General features: G+C 41.6%; 1 protein-coding gene and 1 long non-coding RNA gene across 4 annotated transcripts in view; one reads left to right on the top strand and one right to left on the bottom strand.

Moving 5' to 3' along the window:
• The window catches only part of NOD1 (nucleotide binding oligomerization domain containing 1), a 78,962-nt gene extending 51,004 nt beyond the window's left edge, over positions 1-27,958 (bottom strand). For 2 of the 3 annotated variants that reach the window (XR_004256926.1, XM_032236681.1), the window contains exons 1-3: positions 27,851-27,958; positions 23,628-23,940; positions 10,883-11,057 (exon numbers count right to left, since the gene is read on the bottom strand). Coding sequence is in view for 2 of the 3 variants with exons in the window: in XM_032236681.1 (XP_032092572.1) it covers positions 10,883-11,057; positions 23,628-23,843 (391 nt within the window). In the remaining variant the exon portion in view is untranslated. The other variant, XM_032236682.1, reaches the window with a different exon arrangement.
• On the top strand, positions 11,813-15,143 carry LOC116522082. The gene is made up of 3 exons (XR_004256927.1): positions 11,813-11,957; positions 12,053-12,125; positions 14,610-15,143. It is a non-coding gene; the product is annotated as an uncharacterized LOC116522082 (long non-coding RNA).

Raw genomic sequence — 27,958 nt, 5'->3', positions numbered from 1 at the left:
GATTTCAAAAATGAATGTATCAGATTTGGAAGGTGAACCACACAGACTGTGATATCAGTGAACAAAGGCTAATAGACCAATAACGTGTAATTCTAAGCCACATTTTTTTTCACTACAGCAGAATTAATAGGAATCGAAGAGAAAGCAACTAATGGTCTGAGTATACCAACAAAGAAGAGTAACATCAAGAATGATTTGCAGACTCAAAAGCAAACTGAGGAAGAAAGGGAGGAAGAGGATGCTGAAATGAAGATAAAGAACATGGAAGCACTGAAGAACAAACACCAACAGATATTGCTCAATTAGCTGAGAAAATAAAGCATCAAGTGGAGGATGCTGAAAGAACACTAGATTCCTTTCTGTCTGGTTTCAGACTTGGATACTGCACCAAAACCGCTTTGGTCGCACTGACCGATGATCTCTGGCAGGCCAGGGATAGAGGACATTCCTCTATCCTGATGCTCCTTGACCTCTCAGCGGCCTTTGATACCATCGACCATGGTATCCTTCTGCGACGGCTGGAAGAGGTGGGAGTGGGAGGCACCGTTTTACGATGGTTCTCCTCTTACCTCTCCGACAGGTCACAGTCAGTGTTGGTTGGAGGGCAAAGGTCGACCCCTAGGCCCCTTAAATATGGTGTGCCGCAGGGCTCGGTCTTGTCCCCCTCCTATTTAATATCTACATGAAGCCACTGGGTGAGATCATTCGTCGGCATGGGATTAAATACCACCAATATGCGGACGATACACAATTGTATCTATCCGCCCCGTGACAGCTCAGCGTAGCGGTGGACGTGATGTGCCAGTGCCTGGAAGCTGTCAGAATCTGGATGGGAGTGAACAAACTTGCACTCAATCCTGACAAGACCGAGTGGCTGTGGATGCTGCCCCCCAAGGACAGCCCAGATAGTCCATCCCTAATCCTGGAGGGTGAAAATTTACACCCCCTCAGAGAGGATCCGGAACTGACATTATAACATCACCTGTCGGCAGTGACCAGGGGAGCCTTTGCCCAGGTTTGCCTGGTGCACCAGTTGCGACCCTATTTGGATCGGGAGGCACTTCAAACAGTCCCTCATGCCCTCGTCACCTCAAGACTTGACTACTGTAATCTGCTCTACATGGGGCTGCCCCTGAAAAGTGTTCGGAGACTACAACTAGTCCAGAATGCAGCCACGCGAGCAATATCGGGTGTACCTAGATACACCCACGTTACACCTATCCTCCGCGAGCTGCACTGGCTTCCGATCAGTCTCCGTACACACTTCAAGGTGCTGGTCATCACCTTTAAAGCCCTACATGGCCTAGGACCTTGATATCTGGGAGACCGCCTCCTGCCACATACCTCCCAACAGCCGATAAGAACTCACAGACTGGGCCTTCTCCAGGTGCCATCGACCGGACAATACTAGAATGCGCATGTGCGAGGAAGATGGCTGCTTGAGCTTTTCGCTTGGGCGTGAAGAACAAACAACTTGGCTGATAACCCGAGTTGTTGCAATTTGATGCCAGAGGAGCTAAGCCTGGAAAGAAGAACTTGAGAGGAGCAGGGAACGGTGATTATTAACGAGAAGCCTTTCCGGACAGCCCCAGACAGAGCAACTGTTTGGAGTGGCAGTGAGTGGCAGCGAGAGACTACGATCGGCTCCCCCCCTCTTCCCCCCCACAGAGACTGTGAACGGCCTTTCCCCCCCATGGAGGCACGGAGACAATACGGGCGGCTTGCAACCGAAAGAACTGCTGTGTTTTGTTTTGAGCCCTGGGAGGTGCTGGGGAAGAAGCATACGAATGGCTCCCCCCCCTCTCCCCCCCCCCCCAGAGACTGCGAACGGACTTTTCCCCCCACGGAGGCAATACGGGCGGCTTGCAGCCGAAAGAACTGCTGTGCTGTGCTTTGTTTATGAGCCCGGGAGGTGGTGGGGAAGAAGCATACGAACGGCTCCTCCCCCTCTTCCCCCCCAGAGACTGCGAACAGCCTTTCCCCCCCACGGAGACAATACGGGCAGCTTTCAGATTAACCAGGTTTGGAGGATACGGAAGGCGCCTGGAGTTCCTTGAGCTGACTGAGGAGGGGTTGCCTTATTGAGAGATTGCTTTACTGAAAGGCTGAGAAGAAAACATTGAGAGCACAGAGAGGAAAATGCTGGCTTTATTAGCACTTTAACATCGCTTTAACAAGCACTTTAACATCATTTATTAAGCATTAAGCACTTTAACATCACTTAAGTCAGAGTCGAAAGGCTTAAACTTAATGCTCATCTGCGAGACTAAGATGGCTGCTAGACTTTTTCATCCTGAATTCAGGTGCCCCCATAGCCTTTCCAGACGCCCTCCCCCCTCCCTCTTCCCTCTGCAACTCAGCCTTTGTATCAACATTATCATCGTCTTCTTCAGAGCCCTGTTTGGGTGGACTTTTCCCTTGGTGGACTTGGAGAGTTTTTTCTACTGCCTGTTATTGACAGTGGGGAGCCTCAGTTTATCTCCCCCGTTGGCCATTTGGCCCTTTTCCAGCTGGGCCTTTAAACATCTGTGCGTAGGAGGACTCTCGGTTTCACATTACTTTCTTAGACTTTTGGGACCTTTCTCAGCTTTACTAGAGGGAGAAACGTTATCCTCCCCCTCTGTATACCATCTGTGGATTGTGGCTGGGTTTTCAACCATCTTGGTCAATTTAATTGCTACAGGAAGGGAGAGGAGCAGAGTACCTCTCCCCCCCCTCTCCATCTTTGTTTGTTTCACTTAAGATATGCGCATTTTTAGTTTCTCCGCATTTTATGAATGAGGAGTGTATGGTATGATTGTAGATGGGTGTTCCCACTTTTTAATTCCTATTATTATTGTAACTTCTGTGTTTTTAAACTGTTAGTGGGGAGTGATTGGTGATGTGACTGTGTTGTTTGAGCAGGCTGGGACCGCAACCGAGTACCCCCTGCACTGATTGCTCTGCAGAAGTGTCAGGGGGGCCTGGGCTTAATCCCAGCCGTAGGATGACTGATTCGACGGGCCTGTCGGGAAACGCGGGGGCTATGGGGGTGGGTGGAGGGATTACGGACACGGGAGTGGGCCGGAGCATTACGGTCTTAACAGGGAGGGGCAGATATGGCGGGGACTTTAGGGCTGGCCATTACCGGGGAAGAAGGGTTCGCTACATTACAGAGATCCCTCCTTCCGGCCCTATGAGTCCCACTCCAAGGCCAGATGGCGCGAGTAATCAGGACCCTGGTCTCAGGCTGCTGTCGCTAAATGCCAGGTCTGTAGTTCACAAGGCTCCCCTCGTCCGGGACCTAATTTTAGACGAGGGCAGACCTGGCATGTATTACTGAGACCTGGCTGGGCCCGGAGGGAGGAGTCCCCCTCACAGAGATGTGCCCAGAGGGTTTTCAGGTGCTTCATCAGCCACGACCCCAGGAAAGGGGTGGGGGTATGGCTATTGTTATCCGAGAGTCTCTAGTACCTCATAGGATCCCTGCTCCGGAGCTTGTCGGGTGTGAGTCCTTGCTGGTGAAGTTGGACCTCAAAGGTCAAGTGGGCTTGCTGTTAACGTACCTGCCTCCCAACAGCGTTGCAGCAGCCCTCCCCTCGCTCCTCGAGTCAGTAGCTGAGCTGGCAATTGAGTTCCCCAGCCTTATGGTTCTGGGGGATTTCAATCTGCCTTCACTCAGTGAACACTCTAATGGAGCGCAGGAGTTCATGGCTTCCATGACAGCCATGGGCTTGACCAAAGTAATTCGGGCCCAACTCACTCAGCGGGTCACATGCTCGACCTCGTATTCCTCTCAGAGCTGTGGAGTTGTGATCTTGGTTTGAGGGGTAATGAGATCTTGCCCCTGTCATGGTCGGACCACTACCTACTGAGGCTTGACTTTCGGAGACCAAACCCCCACTGTAGGGAGGAGGAACCGATTAGGTGGTTCCACCCCAGGCGCCTTATGGACCCTTTGGGCTTTCAGACGGAGCTTGGAGTTATTCCTGATACCCTCGTCCGCAGTCCGGCGGAGACTCTGGTTGCTGCCTGGAATTCAGCAGCGACAGAGGCTCTTAACCGGATTGCGCCTTTACGGCCAATCCGAGGCAGTGGATCCAGGAGGGCCCCTTGGTTTACCGAGGAACTCCGGGAGATGAAGTGCCGAAAGAGACGCCTAGAGCAACGATGGAGATCCAGTAAGTCTGAGTCAGACCGAGCGCTTTTAACATCTAGCATCAGAGCTTACCTTTGGGCAATTAGGATGACAAAAAGGACACACATTGCCTCTCTGATTGCTTCCGCTGAGTCGCGCCCAGCCGTCTTGTTCAGGATAACCCGTTCCCTCCTTAACAGGAGGGATACGGGCGATCCTTTGCAAGGCAGAGCTGAGGATTACGTCCAATTCCTCGCGGATAAAGTTGCTCGGCTTCGGACGGACCTGGACTCCAATTGCGGAGAGCCAGCCGAGGCACCAGGGGAGAATCTGGAAGGACATCACTGGATTGATTTTCAAGCTGTTATCCCTGAGGACGTGGACAAGGCCATGGGAGCTGTAAGTGCCTCCACATGTGTACTGGACCCGTGCCCCTCCTGGCTGGTCGCTAACGGCAGGGAGGTGACACGGGGCTGGACCCAGGCGGTTGTTACTGCCTCCCTTCGGGAGGGGTTCTTTCCCCCCACTCTAAAGGCGGCGGTGGTGAGACCCCTTCTGAAGAAGCCATCCTTGGATCCAGCCGTGTTAAACATCTATCGTCCAGTCTCCAACCTCCCCTTTGTGGGGAAGGTTGTTGAGAAAGTGGTGGCCTTTCAGCTCCGGCGGTCCTTGGAGGAAACCGATTATCTAGATTCCTTCCAGTTGGGATTTAGGCCTGGCTACAGCACGGAAACTGCTTTGGTCGCATTGATCGATGATCTCTGGAGAGCCAGGGATGGAGGTTATGCCTCCGTCCTAGTGCTCCTTGACCTCTCAGCAGCCTTCGATACCATCGACCATGGTATCCTTCTGCGACGACTGCGGGAGGTGGGGGTGGGAGGCACTGTCCTACGGTGGTTCTCCTCTTACCTCTCGGACAGGTCGCAATCGGTGTTGGTCGGAGGGCAGAGATCGACCCCTAGGCCCCTCAATTATGGGGTGCCGCAGGGTTCGGTCCTGTCCCCCCTCCTGTTTAACATCTACATGAAGCCGCTGGGTGAGATCATTCGACGGCACGGGATAAAATACCATCAGTATGCGGACGATACGCAGCTGTATCTGTCCGCCCCGTGCCAACTCAATGAAGCAGTTGATGTGATGTGCCAGTGCCTCGAGACTGTTAGGGACTGGATGGGGGCTAACAAGCTTGTTCTCAATCCGGATAAGACCGAGTGGCTGGTGTGTTTCCCTCCTACGTTTTCCATCTCTCAGGCTGGGGGGTCAAACAGTACGCCCCTCAGACAGGGTTCGCAATTTGGGAGTCCTCCTGGATCCACAGCTGACTTTTGAACACCACTTGTCGGCTGTGACCAGGGGGGCATTTGCCCAGGTTCGCCTGGTGCACCAGTTGCGTCCCTACCTGAACCGGGAGGCCCTCACAACACTCACTCGTGCCCTTGTGACCTCTAGACTGGACTACTGCAACGTGCTCTACATGGGGCAGCCCTTGAAGAGCATTCAGAGACTTCAGCTTGTCCAGAATGCAGCCGGGCGAGCGATCGTGGGTGCACCTCGGTTCACCCACGTAACACCTATCCTCCGCGAGCTGCACTGGCTGCCTATTGGTCTCCGGATACACTTCAAGGCGCTAGTCGTCACTTATAAAGCCCTTCATGGTATTGGACCTGGGTACTTGAGAGACCGCCTGCTGCCAATCACCTCCGCTAGACCGATTAGATCCCACAGATTAGGCCTCCTCCGAATTCCATCCGCCGGCCAGTGTCGACTGGCGACTACCCGGAGGAGAGCCTTCTCTGTGGCTGCTCCGACCCTTTGGAACGAACTCCCCGTGGAGATTTGAACCCTCACCACCCCCCAGGCCTTCCGCAAAGCCGTTAAAACCTGGCTGTTCCCACAGGCCTGGGGCTAAAGAGCTGTTGCCCCCGTCTGGAATGGTATGACTGTTGTGTGTTTTTAAATTATGTATTGTTATGTATCGTTTATTTATTTTTTTGTCTGTACCCCCCCCCTTCCCTGATTTGATTTGTTAGCCGCCTTGAGTCCCCTTCGGGGGAAAAGGGCAGCGTATAAATATAATAAATGAAATGAAATGAAAATGTAAATGAGGCAGGGCAATTCCCTTTCACCCCTACTTTTTATATTCTCAATGCTTCCACTGACAATCATTTTGAAGAAGATGGCAAAAACATCATAAAAGCCATAAATACCTGGGCTATACCTGTGTATCAATACTCTGCAGGAATAATTGACTGGACCCAGATGGAGTTGGACAATTTGGACAGAAAAACAAGGAAGCTTATGACAATGAATCGTGCTTTGCACCCTAAAAGTAATGTTGACCAATTATATCTACCAAGAGCAGAGGGTGGTCGAGGATTCCTACAAGTAAAACAGACGGTGGAAGAAGAAAAACACAGCTTGAATGATTATATCCAGAAAAGTGAAGAACCAATGATTAAGGAAATAAATAAAGGAGGCCTTTTAAAGACAACTAAGTCAAAAGCTGAATATAAGAAAGAAGTAATTGAGAAATGAGCTGAAAATTGGAAAAACAAAGCTATGTATAGCCAATACTTGAAAAGTATTGAAGGCAAAGCTGACCAAAAGCTAACTTGGAACTGGTTAAGATCAGGAGCACTGAAAAAAGAAACAGAAGGCTTTTTTTTTGGCAGCTCAAGAACAAGCCTTAGCCACAAACTGCATAAAGGCAAAAATTCAACATGTTACCACCAACAGCAAATGTCGCCTCTGTAATAAGAAAGACGAGACAGTCGACCACTTGATCAGTGGGTTCAGCAAAATTTCCCAAACTGACTACCTACAATGCCATGACTGTATTGCTAAGATCATTCACTGTTTGGATTTGAGTACAGAAAAAACCACTGGGAACATGAGATTCAGAAGGTTTTAGAGAATGAGAAAGTCAAGATCTTGTGGGACTTCAGAATTCAGACTGACAGGCACTTGGCCCACAACACACCTGACATAACAATAGTTGAAAAGAAAACAGTATAGTTCATTGACATTGCAATACCTGGAGATGCACAAATTGAAGATAAACAGAAAGAAAAAATCACAAAGTACCAGGACTTGCAAATTGAAGTTGAGCGACTGTGGAAAAAGAAATTGTGTGTTGTCCCGATTGTAATTGGAGCCCTTGGAGCAATACCTAAAGGGCTACCTCGCTATTTGGAAATTTTAAATTTATCAGACTTGAACATTCTGATTCTACAAAAAACCATCCTACTTGGAACAGCTTATATCCTCTGATGTTACTTAACAATCCCTAGAGGTCCTTGGTTAGGACTCGAGCTATTGAGCTACCAACCAGCCCCAAAGGCTGTGAATCTCACCAAAGATTAACAACAACAACAACATCATCATCATCATCATCATCACCTTTATTGTCATTGTACATCATGTATACAACGAAATTGGTTTAGCCTCTACTGGTGCAATCCATAACAGAAAATACAAGACAGCATGAATAGTATAGAGAATAATCCTTATACAAGTAATTGTGGGGGGGTGGGGAAACTAGTCATATGTTTCCATATGTACGTGGAGTGATTGTGATCGTGATTGTGTTTACGAGTCTGACAGCCCATGGGTAGGAGCTGTTTTTAAACTTGTTTATATGGCTAACTATACTTTGATGTCTTCTGTCCAATGATAAAAGTGAAAAGGGACACTGGTCAGGGTGTGACTCATCCCTAAGTATCTTCCTTACTCTGCTGAAACAGCAAGACCTGCTGATGTCATACAGTAGTGTTAGAGGGCAACCTATGGTTTCTTGTGACGAATTGATCACTCTCTGTAGTGCCTTCCTGTCCGCAGCTGTTAAACCAGCATACCATACTGTTATACAGTATGTGAGGACACTTTCTACCAAAGAAGTCATCAGCCATTGTTTCACCTGATTTTTCTATAGGACTCTAAAAAAATGAAGCCTGCTGAACCTTACTAATCACCAGGGACATGTTGTTTTTCCACATGAGATCTTGACTAATGAGCACTCCCAAGAATTTAAAAGAGGAAACTCTCTCCACACAGCCCCCCTTTATATATAGTGAGGCAGGTTCCTCTCTGTGCTTCTGGAATCCAGCACCATCTCTTTTGTCTTGTTAGTATTTAGATGTAGGTTGTTTTTTGAACACAAAAGACAATATCTTCTGGACTTCTTTCCTGTATGTTGATTCATCCCCTCTAGTTATAAGCCCCAGCACCATTGTGTCGTCTGCAAACTTTATTATGATATTGGATGGATCAGAGGATATGCAGTCATATGTATATAGCAAGTACAGATAGGGGCTGAGCACACAGCCCTGAGGGGAACCTGTGCTGAGCTTCATGGTGGAAGATGTAAAGGACCCAACCCTTATAGTTTGTGGGCGGTCCATCAGGAAGTCTTTGACCCAGTCACAAGTGAGGGGAGGGAAATTCAGATCAGTCAGTTTTTCAATGAGAATGCCTGGTAAGATGGTATTAAAGGCCAAGCTATAGTCTACAAAAAGCATTCTGGCATCATTCCCAGATTTCTCAAGATGTCTCAGTGCAGTATGTAGAGCAGTGGTGATGGCGTCTTTTGTTTGTTTGTTTGTTTATTATTTATTTATTTATTTATTTATTTATTTATTTATTTATAGGGTTTGTATGCCGCCCACTCTCGAGAGACTCAGGGCGGCTTACAGATAAAAGGGAAGGGGAAACATACAAAAAATTAAAAAAACATTAAAATTCCACCACATTCATAGCTTAGGATGGGGCTGGATGAATCAATAGCTGGAACAGCCAGGTCTTGGTCGCTTTGCGGAAGGCCGGAAGGGTAGTAAGGGTCCGGATCTCCATGGGAAGATCGTTCCATAGGGCCGGAGCAGCTACAGAGAAGGCCCTCCCCCGGGGAGTCACCAGTTGACATTGACCAGCAGATGGAATCCGGAGGAGGCCTAGTCTGTGTGATCTTATGGGTCTCTGGGAGGTAAATGGCAGAAGGCGGTCTCTCAGATAGCCAGGTCCTATACCATGTAGGGCTTTAAAAGTAACGACTAGTACCTTGAAGCGTGTCTGGAGACCAATGGGAAGCCAGTGCAGCTCGTGGAGGATAGGTGTAACATGGGTGTACCTAGGTACGCCCACTATCGTTCACACGGCTGCATTCTGGACTAACTGAAGTCTTCGAACACTCTTCAAGAGCAGACCATGTAGAGCGCATTACAGTAATCCAGTCTTGAGGTGACGAGGGCATGAGTGACCATCTGAAGGGCCTCCCGGTCCAGATAGGGTCGCAACTGGTGCACCAGGTGAACCTGGGCAAAGGCCCCCCTGGTCACAGCTGACAAGTGATGTTCTAGCGTCAGCTGCGGATCCAGGAGGACTCCCAAATTGCGAACCCTCTCTGAGGGGCGTATAGTTTCACCCCCCCAGGCTAAGAGATGGAATAGCTTGTACATCCTTAGGAGCTTGACCTGTTTCTATAAACAAACTGGTGTTGATCGAAATTTGGTGAAAGAAAGGACCTGAGGTTTGTAGGACCAGTCTTTCAAAGCACTTCATCACTATAGATGTCAGTACAATTGGTCTATAGTCATTCAGGTTGTTTATGGCTGCTTTCTTCAGAACTGGGATGATTGTGGCTGCTTTCAAGCTTGATGGAACTCTAGCCAATTGCAGAAAGATGTTAAAAATCCTTGTCAGGATCCCTGTTAATTGGTCAGCATAGGTTTTTACCATTTTTCCCAGCCTCCCCCCCCCCGCCACCTGGACTTGCAGCTTTGTTGGGATTTACAGCCTTCAGCACAGCTCTCACTTGATGTTCATGCTGGGTGAGTGGCTGGAGATTAGAGGGCTTTTGAGCTAGAGCCACAGAGACAGGTCTTTTGACTTCAAAGTGGGCGAAGAAGCTATTCAGCTCCTCCACCAGCAGGGTATCAGCATTGGCTATTTTCATCGCATTTCCCTTATAATTGGTTAGATGTTGTGGCCCTTGCCACACCTGTCTTGGGTTATTATCTGCCAGATGCTTCTCTACTTTTTGTTTGTATTTCTGTTTAGCTGCCTTAATGCCTCTCCTCAAGTTTGCCCTGGCCTCATTGTATTCATCTTTGTTACCTGTCTTGAAGGTGGAGTTTCGGGCTGTCAGAAGTGATTGTACCTCTGCTGACATCCAGGGTTTATGATTACTGTAAAAATTCTAATACACTTATTCACTGTTACATTGTCTGTGCATGTTTTAATGTATGAGAGTACAGTGTCAGTGAATTCTTGCAGCTCCAAATGTTCACATATGTTCCACTTAGTAGTCTCAAAGCAGTCCTGCAACTGGCAGGAGCAGTTGTTAAGTGAATCATGAAGATTCCAAGTCAATCTTGCTTCCCTTATTGACTTTGCTGTGAGGATTACAAACAGTGATCACATGATCCCAGGAAAGTACAACTGACCTAAATACATGCTAGTTGTTGAATACCAGAATTTAGGTCATGTGATCATGGGGATGCTACAACAGTGGTAAATGTGAAAAACAATCATGTCATTTTTGTCAGTTTTGTTACAACTTTAAAATGGTCGCTAAACAAAGGGTTGTAAGTTGAGATCTACCTGTATATCCTCGCTTTTTAACTAGTCTTGGCTTTATCCTGATAGTTTTCTATGTTATATTATCACAATCACTACCACCATCGACATCATTATGCTTTGGTTTCTATATTGAAAAAGCTAATTTTAAAAATTAAAAGAAAAAGAGAAAACTTTCCTAACTGGATGTCTTACCTGGGTCAGTATTTTCCACAGGTTTGCTACAAATGACTTCTGATGGGTGGAAGCCAATCTCCTCCAACCAAGGATGTAAGTCATAGTAAGCATCACCAGCTTGTTGCAGGACATACAGGCAATACTCTGCAACTTCCTCACCTTTACTTTGGGCTAGATCCAGAATTTTACGGACCTTAAGGAAAGATCAGATAAAGTCTCAAGCATATTTAGGCTATATGTAACTATTCACTGAACCACCATCATACATGGTGAAATTGCTTGGTGCTACAAATGGCTATAACACAGAACAAATTTACATTCATTCTACATAAATGTTAATATATTAATATAATTACAATTAATAAAATTACAATTAATGTGATTGCTCCCTATGTATTTAACAATCTCCTAACAACATCCAATACAATCTGGTGATAAGTTTGAAGTTACATTAAGACAAATGAGACACCTAATCCAGGAAATACAAGTGATGTACCTCAATGTCTGGAGGAATACTATTTTATTACATACACACATGTATTTATAATGGGTCATGAAAGTCTTTATGTGTTCACTGTTATCTATAGAAACTTCCATGTGATCTGGAATATGATGATTGAAAGTTTCTAGAATCAAAGGAAGCTTCCATATTTCATTTGAGAAATTCAAATTGTACTTGTTCATAGAAGTGCAGAATTCAGAAAGGGAGAAGATGGCAACCAGCCCAATCTGTTTATTTCTATATATTTTATGTCCTTAAGCAAGTAACAATACAAAGGGCTATGTAAAATAAACAAACTCTTTTACTGAATATTAATAGGATATAACTAATGTACTATCAAGGAAGAAAAAGACCTCTATCATGCTAACATTGACAATATAAATGCATTGTCACAAAAAACAAAAGAAATCTGAAGCCAGCAAAATATTCCTGTGTATCAGTTTCTTGATAGATAACAGCAAGTTTTGAAGCTTCAAATGCTGCTCAACTGGTTCATCAAGCAGATCAGCCAGAACCTTCTGGAAACGAATAATTATTAACTACAGAAACAGCTCAAAGATCATCAGATTCTGAAGGAACTAATTCCAAAAGGTGAGGGGAAAGCATTTAAAAGGCCACTTTTAACCAGAAGTTCAAATTTTACCTCTCATTGTTTGAATATCTATAGATATTGTCTTTCCATCCAGATTATTGTTGGAATGTTGAGTGAAGGAAACATTCTGAGACCCCAGGACCAGGCAACTCTGTGCACAGACCCAGGTAAGAAACTTTTGCCCCGTAGGATGGAAACATGCAATTGTACCTGAGTGGTCAGGAGAGTGATTGTGGGAGGTTTTTCAATGCTGAACACAGGTTCTGGGAACACTAGTGAATTCAGAGCGAATGCAGTCCTGAAAGGTTGTGGTTTCTTACTCCCACAAGGGGGAAGGCCAGCCTGAAGGGAAGCGGACTGGTGCGTGGATTTGGAGTAGCCGTAAAATTGAAAAAAACATAGTCAGGGAAACTCTCAAGAGAATGGGGAATAGTTATAGTTGTTGTGTTAAACCTATAGTTAAGTAGTTTTGAACTACTGTTTGGAACCGCTGATCTACAGGGTGGGGAGGAATTAGGGCTGTGTTAGCCCACCGGGACACGTTAAAAAGTTGTCTTTAAAAAGAAAAGTGGAGTCCAAACTTGTGCGAGAGCTCTGGCCGGATGCAAATGATGTGTGAAGGTCTCTATATACATCTTCATCTTTAAAGAGAAGTCTGCTGGGAGATTCAATATAGATAGATAGGTAGAGCGGAGTCAGGAGTTTACACCCAGAGCAGAAATATGAATAACCAGTGCTTGAGGAGATAGAACAATGGGTTTAACTTTGAGTAAAAGTGAAAAGTTACTAAAACAATTAGGAAGAATCCTGAATTGTAAATAGACCCGACTAGTCCTTTAGGGAAAATACTTAAGAGGTTGGGAAGCCCCTCCATACGTTGGGCTGACCAAACAAGTTATGGTTAGCTTATGCTGTTATGTCTGGTAGGAAGATCTAGGAGTAGAAAGAAAGAAATACTGCAGTATTATAAAGATCTTGAGAATTTACCATTCTCAAAAGAGCCAGAAAACTCTGAAAGAACTAAGAATAAAGAAGAAAAGGTTTATTGTTTTTTTCCCCACCTGGGGTTTAGCAGGTAATAAAAAAAGTAAGCCCTATCTAAATGGGAGGACTCTGATAATTTGACTTGATCAATTTGAAGTGGTTTCTGTTAATACTTAGATGTGCATCTATAAAAATAGTGGGTAGAATTGAATGGGATAAAATTGATTGTGATATGTTTGGCTAGTTGACAAATTAAATAACTTTTTCAGCTTGGGCTTAGAGCTATGGGAAACAGGCAGTGTTTAGGGCCCCAAATCACATTTTTGATTAAAATTACTTCTTGGATTTTCCTACTGCTTGAAGAATGAGCTGCAGATTGAACAAAAAAAGAGAAGAGGAGATTTTGTCTCCACAGGGTGGATTTTTTTGTGTGTAAGTGAATGTGTGTGTTTGTGTGTAATCATTTCTAGACCTGAAATAATTGTAATGATTGGTTTGCATGAAATGGGATTTTTTACATGTGAAATTGGTTTACACAAGCAGTTTGATTGCAGTGCAAATGTTGAGAGTAAAAAGTTGGCGTGAATGTACTCTGATTCCCTTTTGTTTAAAGAAACTGAGAAAATTATTTTGTTGAGAGAATGCAGAGGGGGGAAAGGAGGGAGATTCGTGTGTGGTCTATTACATTTTTTTCCCTTGTCCTGTTAATTCAAGGACTTTTTTTCCTCTTTGAAGAGCAAGTAGCAGGAAAGAGGGGAAGTGCGGCTTTTCTGCTCCTTTTAACAATTTTTTTCCTTTCCCCTTCTGTTTGAAAAAGGAGGGGCAAATGGGTGAAGTATTCATGTAGCTTTGCCTTTCATTGTTTTGGTTTTCTTATATTTTCTTTTCTGCTCTGAATATAATTTTGATTTTGTTATTTCTGGGAAATTTTTGAGGTTTAAGATGTTAAATTAAACCTACCATAAGACGCACCAGAGTATAAGACACACCAAGGTTTTGAAGAGGCATTTTTTTTTAAAAAGTAGATAGGTAGATAGAGAGATAGAGAGGGAGAGAAAGAGAGAGAAATACAGTAGGTAGGGAGAGAGAGAGAAGTTAGGTAGGTAGGTAGGTAGGTAGGTAGGTAGGTAAAGGGAGGGAGAGAGACAGAGAAATACAGGAGGGAGGGAGGGAGGGAGTGTGTAGGTAAGTAGGTAGGTAAAGGGATAGAGAGAGAGAAAGAGAGAGAGAGAGAGAGAGAGAGAGAGAGAGAGAGAAATACATTAGGTAGGTAGGGAGAGAGACTAGGTAGGTAAATAAATGTTTCTAGGTGTATTTATCCATGTGCCGGAGAAGGAAATCACTAACTATCTGCAGCACCTAATACTTTGTTTATGCTGGCACAGCACTTGATCAATCTAATTCTCATCAATCAGTTAGAGCTTTCCAAAAGGGAGGGAAAAGTTTTTGCACTATGCAATCCTCCCAAAAACGGCCTGTTTTTACAAAAATGGGTCTGTTTTTAAAAAAAAAGGCATGAATAGACTTTGGGGGGGGGGCTTGCAGAATGCTCCTGGGGGGTGGGGGCCCAAAAAACAGCCTGTTTTTTGCTTGTTTGAGTTGAATTAAAAGACAAAATGTTTAGAAAATATGTACAGGAACTGTCCAGGTGTTTTTCCTCTCTTCAGACAGAAAGTCATTCATGCGCAAACGCCATCCTTGGACTTTGCAGTACACCGGTTAAAAGCTGGACATGGCTGCTGATAAAGGCCTGGAGAAATGGAAAATTAACTCCAATCTGGGAAGGATCTTACATTGTCCTGTTAACTACTGGGACTGAAATTCAGACTGCTGAAAAAGACTCATTACTTCTGAAAGAGAGGGCCCGTGCCAGCCCCAAAGGAGTGGAAGGTGGAGTCTCACCCAGGGGACTCACTGAAGCTGAAGTTTCAACAGACTTAATGGACTGGTGGACAATCATCCTACTGATAGGAGGGGTAATATTTGCACTCAGACTATTTTTTGTGTTTTTGCTATGTAGAGCAGAGTAGTTGCTTATGCTCTTCCCTCAACTGAAGAAAACCATGATTGAACAAATTCCATTGCGTGCCCTCCTGGATGTGTTGGTTTTGTAATTGTACTTGTGTATGTTGTTCTCATTGTATCGATTGTGGTTTGGGTGTTGGATGTAAGGTGTTTATATACCAATTAATCACTGGAAAATGGAACACAATATAAAGAATTTGGAATTGGAATAGATGGGGAAGGAAAAGATCCATACCGTTGGCTAGTATTGAAAATAGAAACCACAAAACTAAAACCAATACACAAAAGTATATTTTAGTTATACTATCAAGAATTTGAAAAATTAGAATTCCCTGAATTCCCTAAGAGAATTGTAAATATGTTTGTACAATTGGCTGAAGAGATTGGGGGGGGGGGGGGGGGGACCACTTACGGTAAAGAACTGTTTTAGGTGTGGAGGAACAAACATGGGAGAACTGTGGCCATGGGAAGCACATGAATTAAACCACGATACAGTGGTTGAGATGTGGAACAATGAAACTTTAAAATTTACAAAAGGCAAGAAGGGGACTTGGGTTTTGACAACGAATTTTGTAGGAAAAGTGTGTTATGAGCGAAGAAGGAAACAGAAAGGTAGCAGTAGGAGATATTATTTGCCTAACTGTATGGAATAACAATTGGTGGGGAGGAAATGGGACTATGAAAGAAGAGGAAACACTAAGTCAAATAACTGAAATGCCTTATCTGAAAGATCCTGAAAGTGATAGCCTGGAATGGTATGTATTGAATATGTAGAAAGTATGCCATATTTACCTTAGGGTGATATGGATCTTGTGTATTAGGAATAATACAATGAAGCTTTTTCCTCCTCCCCATTGAACAAAAACAACTGCTGGGATTAACTGTATATGATGATTTATTAAGCAGAAATCGAGAAAAAAGATCTGTACAACCTAGTGATATACAGATTGGAGAGTGGAAAGATGATGAATGAACTCCAAAGAAGGTAATCTATTATTATGGACCTGCCACATGGGCAGAAGATGGTACCTTAGGTGCCAGAGACCCAATATATATTTTAAATAGTATAATTCGATTACAAGCAGTGCTCGAAGTATTAATTAATGACACAGTAAGTATTTTAAAACATTTAGCTAAGGAGAGTGTAAAGTCTCAGACTTATATTATGCAGAATAGATTGGCTTTAGATAAAAGAAGAAGAAGGAGGTATATGTGGAAAAATTTTGAGTAATTGTAATAGGTGAGAGTGGGAATTGTTGAAATAGATGAGAGTGGGAAAGTAGTAAAGGAAATTACCCAAACCTGGAAAGGGCTAACTTTAAATGGGTAAATGATTGGTTTGGTGGGTGGTTTACAAATTGGAAAGACTTAGCAACATTTGCAATATTAGGATTCCTAGCTATCATGTTTTTACCGTGCTTGATTCCTCTCATATAAATGTTAATAAAAAGGACTATAAGCGGTATGACCTTAATAACTACATCAATCACAAATGGAAAGAAAGACCTTTACTAATAATGAAAGTGGGGAAGCAGGGGATGGAGATGGAGAATTCTGAATATAAAAATTTGCTTCCATATGAACCTAAGGAGAAGTTAGGACATTATGAATTATTGTAGGTATAAAAAATTGCAGGTATAAAAAAGTAAGTTACTAAGAAGAGAAAAAGTAGGAGTGAAGGAAAGGGTATTAAGTTACTCTTTTATAAAATGTTAAAAGGTTGCCTTTGTATTCTTTTACAATGTCAAATGTATAAGCCATTATATTCTTGCCTAAAATGTGTAATACATTATTGTGTTTTTACTAACTACAAAATATGTTAAGTAAACAGGACAAGATAAACCTTTGTTATTCCAAGTCATTTAAAGGCGTACAAGGTAGTTAGAAAGCCATCTGCTCAGACGAAAGGCACCAGAAAAACCATATAAGAGATAGGGGCCTCTCAAGAAAATGTCAAGTTCGACTTCCGGGGCGGGACTTTGCCGTTGGCGGCGGCTTAATTGAGCTGCCCCCAGATTTCTGGTTCGTTATCTGCTTAAACACCTAGCAGATATCTCATTCTTCAGGCAAGAAGGTTGAAGAGAGAGACCCAGCTGGTAAGAGCTTTCTTTGAAGTTTGCAGCTTTTTTTTTTTTTTTGCTGCGAACAGAAGGGGGGAGACAACCAAAGCTGAGTCATATCTCTGGCCAGAAATCTCGGCTGTTTCAACAGCACAAGGCAAAGAAACCCCTCTTAGGACAATTTTTGAGACATTTATTTGAAACTAATACAAGCAGAGCCCGTACCTGAGAACTTTATTTGCTCTTTCTAGAAAAAATCCTAGCTTCAGTTTTATAAAGCTTCCTTTGTGCAACTGCTCCCAAGATGGCGATTCTGTAGCTTCCGCATTTGCAATAATGGTACATTCCTATTTCCTTGGCAAAGAATCAAAGGAATAGCCTCCCACTAATTAATTAGCTCTACTTCTCTGAAGATTCTTTCTTATCAACCTCTAAAAGTTTTCAAAGACTCTTTGCTAATATAGAGACATTCCAAACAGAGGGTTTTTTTGCCGAACTGCTTTGGTGTAATGCCAGCCTTTTGAAACCTTCCGTAAACTCTCTGCAAAAAGGGAGGAATTTTTCTTTTTTTGTGTAAGCTGCATAGCGGGCCAGCAAAATTTGATTAATTGCTTGAAGCAAAGATATAATGGCATCAAAATTAAATCCTGCGAAATTACCTCCTAGGGCTACATCCCCCATACCTGGCACAAAGTTGCAGCCCCCACCCTCTATGCCCCCTAGTGGAGATGTACTAATGAAAGAATTCTTTTTGGAAACTTTCAGAGAATTCAGAGATGAAATAAGGAATGAGATGAAAGTCTTATATGATAAGTTTGATACTAGGATCGCCAAAATGAATGATGATATGATGGGACTTGTAAATGTATTGACAGAACATGTTTCTGGAATGGAAGATAACTTAGAGGTTCTTAATGAAGCCAATACTAATTTGACATCTAAAACTGAAGTGGTGGAACAAAAAGTTGAAAATGCTGAAAAACAAATTATTATGATACAGTACAAACAGATGGAGCTTGCATTAAGAGTCAGGGGGTTGTGCGAAGATAAACAGGAGAACTTAAAGCAGATGTTTTCAGAGGCTTTTGACTGCCTGGTGGGAAGACCGGGATCCAATTTTGATTGGCAGATCGATAAAATTTATCGCATTAATTCCTGGGCGGCAAAACAGAAGCAACTCCCCCGAGATGTGGTAATATACTTTGTTACAAGAGAGTTCAGAAACATGATATTACAAGAGTCCTATAATACCAGGCTTCAAATTGGCGGACAGGATTTGATTGTCTTGAAAGAAATACCACCTCAAATGCTAAGAGCCAGGAGGGATTATGCTTTTCTAGTGGAAGAGCTCAGAAAGCGTCAGATACAGTATAGATGGGACGTCCCATTTGGTATTATAATTACATTTGACAAGCAAAGATATCGTCTCAACTCTGTATGGAAAGCTCGAGATGTCTATCACAACATCTTGAAGGTGGGACACCCTGAATCATCTGAATATGGAGAAAGACCACGAGAAGGACAAGATAAACAGCAAACTACACAACTACCAGACAAAACATACCATCACCTCCTCCCGGAAGGGCAAGGGGCCAGAGAACAAAGACCTAACCGTATGACTACCAGACAAAAGGAAAAACAGGCTACAATGCAACAATTTCAACAATCACCGGCCATTGATCAAGGAGTCACAGCAACAAGCTCAGAAGCCATGGGAGGAGCCAGGCCAAAGATTAGACAGGCCATGCAGGAGGCTCTAAAAAAGCTTCTGACAACCAAAAATGACAACTAAGATTTTGACATGGAATGTTAACGGACTGAACTCTCCACAGAAGAGAAAGAAAATATTTCATTATCTTAAACAGTTCAAGAATGATATAATTTGTCTGCAAGAAACTCATATTAAATCAACTGATCAAAAATATTTGTTTAACCCCAAACTTGGTCAACATTTTGTGACCTCTGCTATGGAAAAGAAAAATGGCTTAGTTGTATACTTAAGAAAAGACATCAAAGCTGAACTAATTGAAGCAGATCCCTTTGGAAGATATATTGCACTAGACTTAATCTTAGAAGGGAAAAAGACACTACTTTTGGGAATATATGCTCCTAATCAACAGCAAGACGGATTTTATAGAACTCTTCATGCTAAATTAGTACAGTGGGACTTTAAGTCTTGTATACTATTGGGTGACTGGAATGGCGTGATTGACACTATAAGAGATAAGAAGACATCTCGCCCAAATACTAAAATCCGAGCTAAGTTACCCAAATCTTTTTTTGACATGATGGACGATTTCGAACTGCGAGATGTTTGGCGAGAAAGGAATGCAGAGGAATATGACTTCACTTTTTTTTCTGATAGATGTCAATCTCTTTCAAGGATTGATTTTATACTAATTACTAATGATTTACTTTCTAGGGTGAAGAAGACAAAGATAGCGGCGAGAGTTCTTTCGGACCACAATCCAGTTTGGATGGAATTGGGAAGGGTAGTGCAGGCAAGAAGGTCTTGGAGGTTGAACGAAAATTTATTTAGATATGAAAAGTACATTAACGATTGTAAAAGATTGTTATCTGAATACTTTGTTCTCAACATGAATAATGGTACATCTATGGAATTTGTATGGGATGCAAGCAAAGCGTATATGAGAGGAGTACTGATGAATATAAACAAAATACATAGACATAAACAAGGGCAAAAACGAAAAGAATTGGAAGAGGAAATTAAAGGGAAAGAGTTGGAATTAACACAGAATCCAGGCGATATAAAGGCTAAGGAAGCAATCTCCATATTAAAATCCCAATTTGATATGCTGATCTCTGACCAGGTAGCTACTAGCTTATTATATGCAAAACACAATACTTTCTGTAACACAAACAAACCCGGCAGGTGGTTGGCTTATCAGATTAGGGAAAAAAGAAAAACTCGAAATGTATCCAAACTGTGTTATGGAGGGAAGGAGGTGTTTCAACAGGAGGAGATCCAAAAGGCATTTCGGGAATTTTTTACAGAACTGTACAAAGGGGACAAAATTAGGGGTTTAGACATAGATAAATACTTAGATAAAGAGAAAATTCCCCTAGTTAGAGAAGAATACAGGCAAAAGTTGAACCAACCAATAACCTCTGGGGAAATCCTGCAGGTAATCAAACAACTAAAGTTAGGGAAAGCACCAGGTACAGATGGCCTAACAGCGGTTTATTATAAAAATTTACAGTTAGAAATGGTAGAACCTCTTAGAGAATTATTTAATAAAATTCAATCAGAAGGTAAAGTGCCCCCATCATGGAAGACAGTATTTATATCGTTGATACCCAAAGATCAAGATAGTACTCAGCCAAAAAATTATAGACCTATTTCACTACTTAATGTAGATTATAAAATTTTTACCAAAATACTAGCAAATAGGTTAATGGTGGTTATTCAACAATTGATACATACCGACCAAACAGGTTTTATACAGGGGAGACAGATGAAGAGCAATGTTAGATTAATCATTAATGCTTTAGAATATTTGGGAAAGAACAATCAAATTCCTGCCGCGTTCATATTTTTGGATGCTGAGAAGGCCTTTGATCGAGTTAATTGGCAATTCCTGTTGAAGATATTGCAAAAAATGCAGATAGGAGATAGCTTTTTACGGTCAATTAATGCAATATATCAACAGCAAACAGCCCAAATCATAGTCAATGGAAGTTTAACAGACTCCTTTCAAATCGAAAAAGGTACAAGACAGGGCTGTCCTTTGTCCCCACTATTGTTTATTATAACTTTGGAAGTATTATTGAATAAAATACGGGGCTTGGATGGTTTAAAAGGGATCAAGATTAGACAGCAAGAATATAGAGTCCGTGCCTTTGCGGATGATTTGGTCATAATATTAGAACAACCGCAGGAATCCAGTACGGTCTTAATGAATATGATTAATCAATATGGTCAAGTCTCTGGCTTTAAAATAAATTTAGGAAAAACTAAAATATTAGCCATAAATATGAATACTAAACAAAAGGAAGAATTAGGAGTGATGCTAGGATGTGAGGTAGTTAAAAAAGTCAAATATCTTGGAGTTAATATTTTAACTTCAAATGGGAAATTATATAAGCATAATTATGAACCACTTTGGCATAGTATACAGATGGAGATGAAAAAATGGGAGAAATTGCACTTATCTTTGCTGGGTAGGATAGCGGCAGTGAAGATGAACATTTTACCAAAATTTTTATTTCTTTTTCAAATGTTACCAATACTTAAAAGAGATGCAAACCTTTTAGAATGGCAGAAGGGTATCAACAAATTTGTATGGGCAGGAAAGAAGCCGAGGGTAAAGATGAAAATAATGCAAGATGTACGTGAAAGAGGAGGATTGAAATTACCTAACTTAAAATTATATTATGATGCAGTGGCATTATCTGCAATTAGTGATTGGACCCATTTAACCAATGATAGAATATTGAATATCGAGGGACATGATTTGGTATATGGTTGGCATGCTTACTTGTTATTTAACAAAAAATTGGATAAGAATTTTAGAAATCATATCTTAAGAAATGCTTTATTGCGGGTCTGGAAAAAATATCAACATAAACTAAATGACAAGTTGCCCATGTGGGCAATTCCTAGGCATGCAATTGAAAATATGAATATAGAACAAAAACACGATAGAACCACTTACAGACAACTTCTTATTTCAGAAAGCGGGGTGCTACAATTAAAATCTTTAGAGGTACTAAAAGAGGAGAAGGTAGTTCAAACATGGTTCCAGTATGGCCAATTACAGGCTAGGTGGAAAATAGATCAAAAAACTGGTTTTGTTAAAGTTGAGGATAATCTGTTTAAACAAATAAGAGATCAAAGCTTAATGCATATAAAGAGGATATACAATGTACTAATACAGATGGATTCCAAAACGGAACTGATTAAAGACTGTATGATTAAATGGGCTCAGAATATTGAGGAACCAATAATGCTGGACATGTGGGAAAGAATATGGGTAAGAAATGTGAAATTTACACAAGCACAAAATTTGAGAGAAAATTTCTATAAGATGTTTTATAGATGGCATTTAGATCCCAAAAAGCTTGCTTCTATGTATCCGAACGTACAGCCTAAATGTTGGAGATGTGGTTCTCTTGATGCTACATATTTTCATATATGGTGGACATGTCGAAAAGTTAAGGCATTTTGGATAAAAATGTGGTGGATCATGCAAAATATCTTCAAAAGAAGGATAACATTCACCCCTCAGTTATTTTTACTAGATATATGTACTGACTTTACAGCGGTAGAGACTAATTTGGTTCTGTACTTAATAACGGCAGCAAGACTGTTAGTGGCGCAATACTGGAAGAAGGAAGACGTGCCTACAACTCAAGAATGGACTTTGAAAGTTATAAGATGGCAAAAATTTCAGCATATCTTAAAGACCACTCAAACGAGAGATATAAACGAGACTGGAAAAAATGGATTGATTATACACAAAGCAAATATGGGACTAAGAAACTCCAGATAGCCTATGCTTAAGATTAGCAATAAGTTAAACTGTTTAAAGTTTGGGTAACAGTAAGAAACTGAGTCCAATGTAGATATCTTATCGACTTTCCCTTTTTTTAAAATCTTCTTTGTTTTAAGATATTTTAGACTGTGTTTGTTAAAAAGCTATACCGTGTATGGGCTCTGGGAAGTCGGGGGGAGGGAAGGGAGGGGGGGTTTTAGGGGGAGGGGGGAAATATAATATGTGTTAGATCTTAAAGCACATGATTGCACTTGTATACTGTGGCTCTTTAATGTTAGGGTAAAAATAAGACAAGCTGAACATATTGATAGACAATAGAAATACACCGAAGGGAGGAGTAGAGCGAAAGAAGAAAGAGGGGAAGAGAGGGTGGGAGAGAGGATCGGAGGCAGGAGGAGAAGGAAGGGAGGGAAAGTAGTGGGAGAGAGGAGTGATAGAGGGGGAGGGGAAGTAGGAAGTAGAGGGGAATGTTGGAAGGAAGAATGAAAGTTGGAGGGGGGTGAAAGAGGGTGTATGGTGGGTCAAGGTGGTATATTGGGTTTGTATCTTGGGGGGTATTGTCTATAAAAGGGAGGGCTATGTTTATTATTCAATGTTATATGCCCCGGTTATGCACAGTATACATGTGATTGTATGGAATGAATTGGAAATAAACATATTTAAAAAAAAAAAGAAAGAAAGAAAATGTCAAGTTCACCCTTTAGAATATGGAATGACGAAAGAAACGATGTAAATGAATGAGTAGGAAGGGGGAAGTTTCTTAGGAGTAGCGTCTATAAAATGTATTGTTTGAATGTTATTCTTTGCTCTCCTTGTACTCAATCCACTTGGGAGGAGACTTGGAGGCCGCCTTTGCAAATACTTTTCTATTTTTCTGTAAATAAACCTTTTTGAATGTGAACCAGACTTGTCTATGTGTTGTGAGGATTTGATAATTGGGTTTTTATCACACGCTCTAGCCAGCCATGCTCACTTGCCTATATGAAAGATTGTGAGTAAAGACATGGTTTATAGAGTGCACTAAACCATGATTTATTATTAAACTACACTTAAGCCAAAGACTGAAATAAAATATATACTGTACCTTGTCTGCTTGTGTAGAAAACTGTGCAGCAATCTCTGCATCTTCTATGGAGAAATAGTCATTCTTAATCAAGTTGTCAATCAAACACTGGGTGTTGCGGATTCGATTGACTAGCAATTCTCTGTGGACTTTCAGTGAGTTTACAAAGGACAATGAATCTCCTCCTGCTGTAGCTTTGTGGGTAATTTTTGTTTTATCAGTTAGCTGCTCTGCCATTATAGTAAGAGGTTGTGCTTTCCAAACTCATACTTGGGCAGCTACATATATTAAGAGCTGATTTCAACAGGACAATCAATGCCTCACTTTGGTGGATCTGCAAAGATAAAAACATATTATAGCATTCAGCTTTTTAAAACATTAGAGTCTTCTTTCCAACCCACTTTAACATTCTATAGTTGAGTGTTAGACAGAAGGTTCCATAAAATCCAATTTCATTAGAAAAAACATTAATGAACCCGAGACATTAGTGCATGTGTTTTACTTTGTCTTCCTGTTTTATTTTGCTTACTTTCCATCTGTATAAATTTTAACTGGTATGTTCTTGGGGCTTTGTTGCTTTTATTTCAGCTGTTGGACTACATTGCAGATCCTTGATTGCAAATAAAATGTCTGATGTTATAGATTAAGGCTGAAGAATCAATGGTCATCTTGCTAGAGGTATGTCCACTCTAAAACAGTTCTACTAAAATCAATTCTGATTTGTCTCACTGTTTTCAGTGGTACCATTACCTTATGATTAAATCTAGATTGGTCAACTGAAAGCAAACTAATCATACTTATTTGGAAGTAAGGGTACTAACACTGTACAATGGCTAATTTAAACTAGAATTAATTTACAAAATAAGCCATAATAGCTGGCTTCATACATGTATGGCTTAATGTTTCAGTGAGAAATAAACCACATTTTCTTAAGCCACAGTGGTTGAACTGATACAACATGGAAAGCCAAAATCAAAAAATGTTCTAGTTGCTTTATATTGGTTTACATTGTAAGAGATTGGTCAAGAAATTTAAAATACTCACCTTTTAATTTTTATGAGCATAGAACAAGTAAACTATTTTTATTTTATAACAACTTTCACTTCTTCTTTCAGGAAAAGATTCTGGTTATCTTAGAAAAATCTATCAGATTTTACTCACACCCTGCTTCAACTTAGCTAACCCTTTTTCAGAACAGAGGAGGAAGAAAAAAAGGGGAACAAAAACAAATATTGTGGCAATAACCATGTTTCACTTATTTAGGGAGGGAGTTCATTTAAGCAATATCTCTCACTATATCTTATTAGTAAATGTGTAAGAAATCTAAGGGGGAAAACATCTCAAAAAGAGAGATCTTGCATTATAATACAATGGGCACATTCAGAGTATTTAATTATTTAATCCCAGGTAGTTCTTGCTTCCAACCAGTCGCTTGGCAAACTTTTGAAATTATTGTGTCTTCCCTGGGGTTACTTACAATCTGTATTCAAAATTCTAATGTTTGCCCTCCCTCAGTCACATGGTCACACTTATGAATGACTGCAATGCCCTGCAGTCACACAGTCAGCTACCATCACATGATCATGATTTTCAATGTTCCCTGCCAGCTTTCCGTAAGCAAAGTTTCTGAGGAATCCAGTAGAAAGTTGCTTGTGCTTTTTTGGCTGCCCATGGTCATTCATTATATAGTTACTGAATTTCCAATCTTTTCTCCATTTTATTTTTATAGCAAACATGTGACATAGGTAGAGTTGAAAGACAGTGCTTGCTCCTGGTAGAGCTTTAGAGTAAGTATCTGCATCTCTGAATATATTATCACATCTAGTTAACAATCTGATTACTGCAGTCTATTGGCTCTCCTAGATTCATTCTTCCACTTAATTGTGAGATGGGGGGACTTTAGTTAGAAAAGCTCTAATAGACCAACTCCTGGATTTTAAAATGTAACATTAAGAAAAAGTTTACAAATTCAGACTGCTAAACAAATAATAGGCTCCTAACTTTTAGAAATTCAGTATTTCCATTCCATTATTAAAGTTGGGGCTAAATCCTTCCATACTTCTGACAACTCAAATGGAAGCTTGCTTAAAACAAAATGTTCATCATCTTTGGTCTAGCATCCATCATGTACCAACCCATACCAGCTGGAAATCCTGAGAGTAGTCATTCTTACACAGCAATAGCAGAGAGGTTTTCAATTCTCATTTAATGTTATTTTTCCATTGCTGATATTTTGAAACACAGAGATGGATAAGAAGAAAATAAAATATTTTTTATTACAAGGAGCCAGTTCTCTTGGAAAACTTTTCTACACTGAAAGCTCTCAAATAAAATTATTTATCAGTGAGAAGAAGTTGTATGAACTGTGTCTTTGTGATGAGTTGAATTATTTCAATTCAGACAGAGTCCCACAGTTGCACCTCAAGAAGATTAAACTAGTTAAGACTAATTTGGGTTTCCCCTTAACTCAAAGCTTAAAACCCATTCCATGTACACCCTAGCAGCCTAGCCAATAAGAAACTCTACTTAGCCTTTTGCTCATCTTATGGTGTTGCTGAACTGCTTAATCACAAATTATAGCTTAGATTTAAGATGTTTGTTCTAGAAAACAGGCAACTGACAGAATTGCAAAAGCTAACATCTATGATAGCTGTTGTGATGTGAAATCATTGTTAATCTGAGAGACAGTTATTAGTCCACACTCAGTCTGACAACTTCATGACAGGGTTTCACTATGGGTCTGTCTTGTCCAATTGTCTAACTACTGCATTAGGCCTATGGCATGCAACTGAACCCTTTGGGTGTCTTGCGTTTCCTCTTCAAGCAGTCCCAGTTAACACAAGTAATGTCAGGGGAGTGTTAATATTGTAGCCTCAAATATCTGCTAAATACTGCCTATCCCTGAAGTACATTTAGTTAGTTCTGGTTTCTTCTATATTATGGCCCTGACCTGCCTTCTCCTCTTCTTAAACCCTCAGCTTGCATTCACAGCTCCTTCAGCACAACTGTGTCATACTTTGCAGCAACAGCTTGTAATTTTTAGTCACTTGGTAGATAATCCACCACTTGTGTGGTGGGTAGGAAGTCACTCACCAAATTCAAGTATCAGTCCATGGCTGTGCAACTATCATTCCATGTTAGGAATTAAAGTTAAAAACTGGTTCTGCCACTGGAATTGATGCTGCTAGGGAGTTCCCTTCTATCTCCCTGAAGTGTTATAGAATTTGAGTTCCTATCTTATTATCAGCAATAAGTCTGCTTCACAGTGCTGGCTCCTGATCACACATCTTGCTACTGCTTGCAACTGACAGTAGTTTCAACCCAATACATTTTCCGAGGTCTCATTAAGGGAAGACTGGCACAGGCTTTTAAGTATTACTCTTATCCATACCCTACCCTTTGATCAAAACTCACAAGATTTTAAAGCACTGCAGCTTGTTAGCATCTGATGTCAGGTGAAACTTAGCCAATGTTCTGCAATCTGATTTAAATAAACTGTGGCTTTCTGAGAAAACAAAACAGAGCACTGCTGGTTTTGGGAAAGGCTGTTTTCTTCTCCTTTTTATTATCAGCTGCTCTCAGAAAAGGCTTTTCAAGAATTTTTTATTGTATCTTCCTTGCCTCCTTGCTCATGTTTATTGATAGCTTGTAAATTGTCATTTTTCTCCACTAATATAATCTATTCCTCTTTCCATGAAGGGTTCACATTTCTTTCCTGCCAGGCGTTCCTAAGAAGGAATCGCACTTTCGGTTTTAACAGCCTATCTTCCCTTTTACAACTACCCAAGAGATAGAACAGATTCCCTCACTGTCAGACTCTGAAACCGTAAACAATTTCATCGGTTTGAACTTTTAAGGCACATACATTTACTCGTGCGCTTCTCCAGTGCCAGTTACCAATTCGAACGGCAACTCTTCCCAAGACGATCAGAACTATTTAAGGATCTGCAGAAAAGAGCTCAAGCGGTGCCGAAAAGAGCATCGATCTCTCCTTTTCCGAGTTGCATTTGAGTTGTTTGCAAGATGCTTAATGCAGCCCCCATTGCCTCGCCTAGCTCAACGAGCAGCGCAACTACAATGAAGCGAAAGTCATTTGTTCCCTACTCACACTTCTTTGCCGGGCCTCAGCTCCAAATTCCTGTGACTCCGCAACCCCAGGGGCCTTTTTTTCCTGTTCCCCGTCTGTTTTCATACGTTCTGTACACTCCCGCCCCCACCAACCTCGGGGCGCACTTCGAGCATACCTGCACGCGGATAGACAGGGCTGGCGAAAGAAAAAATAGCAGAGGCGGGGCGAGGGTCGGGGCTCATCAATCGGGCTTCCTGCGGGTGCGGCGGGAACTTCAGCGTCA

Source organism: Thamnophis elegans, chromosome Z (assembly GCF_009769535.1).
Source record: "Thamnophis elegans isolate rThaEle1 chromosome Z, rThaEle1.pri, whole genome shotgun sequence".
In the NCBI taxonomy this organism is placed as follows: domain Eukaryota; kingdom Metazoa; phylum Chordata; class Lepidosauria; order Squamata; family Colubridae; genus Thamnophis; species Thamnophis elegans.
Note: the sequence above shows the minus strand (reverse complement) of the source record. Positions and strands in the feature narration are given on the sequence as shown.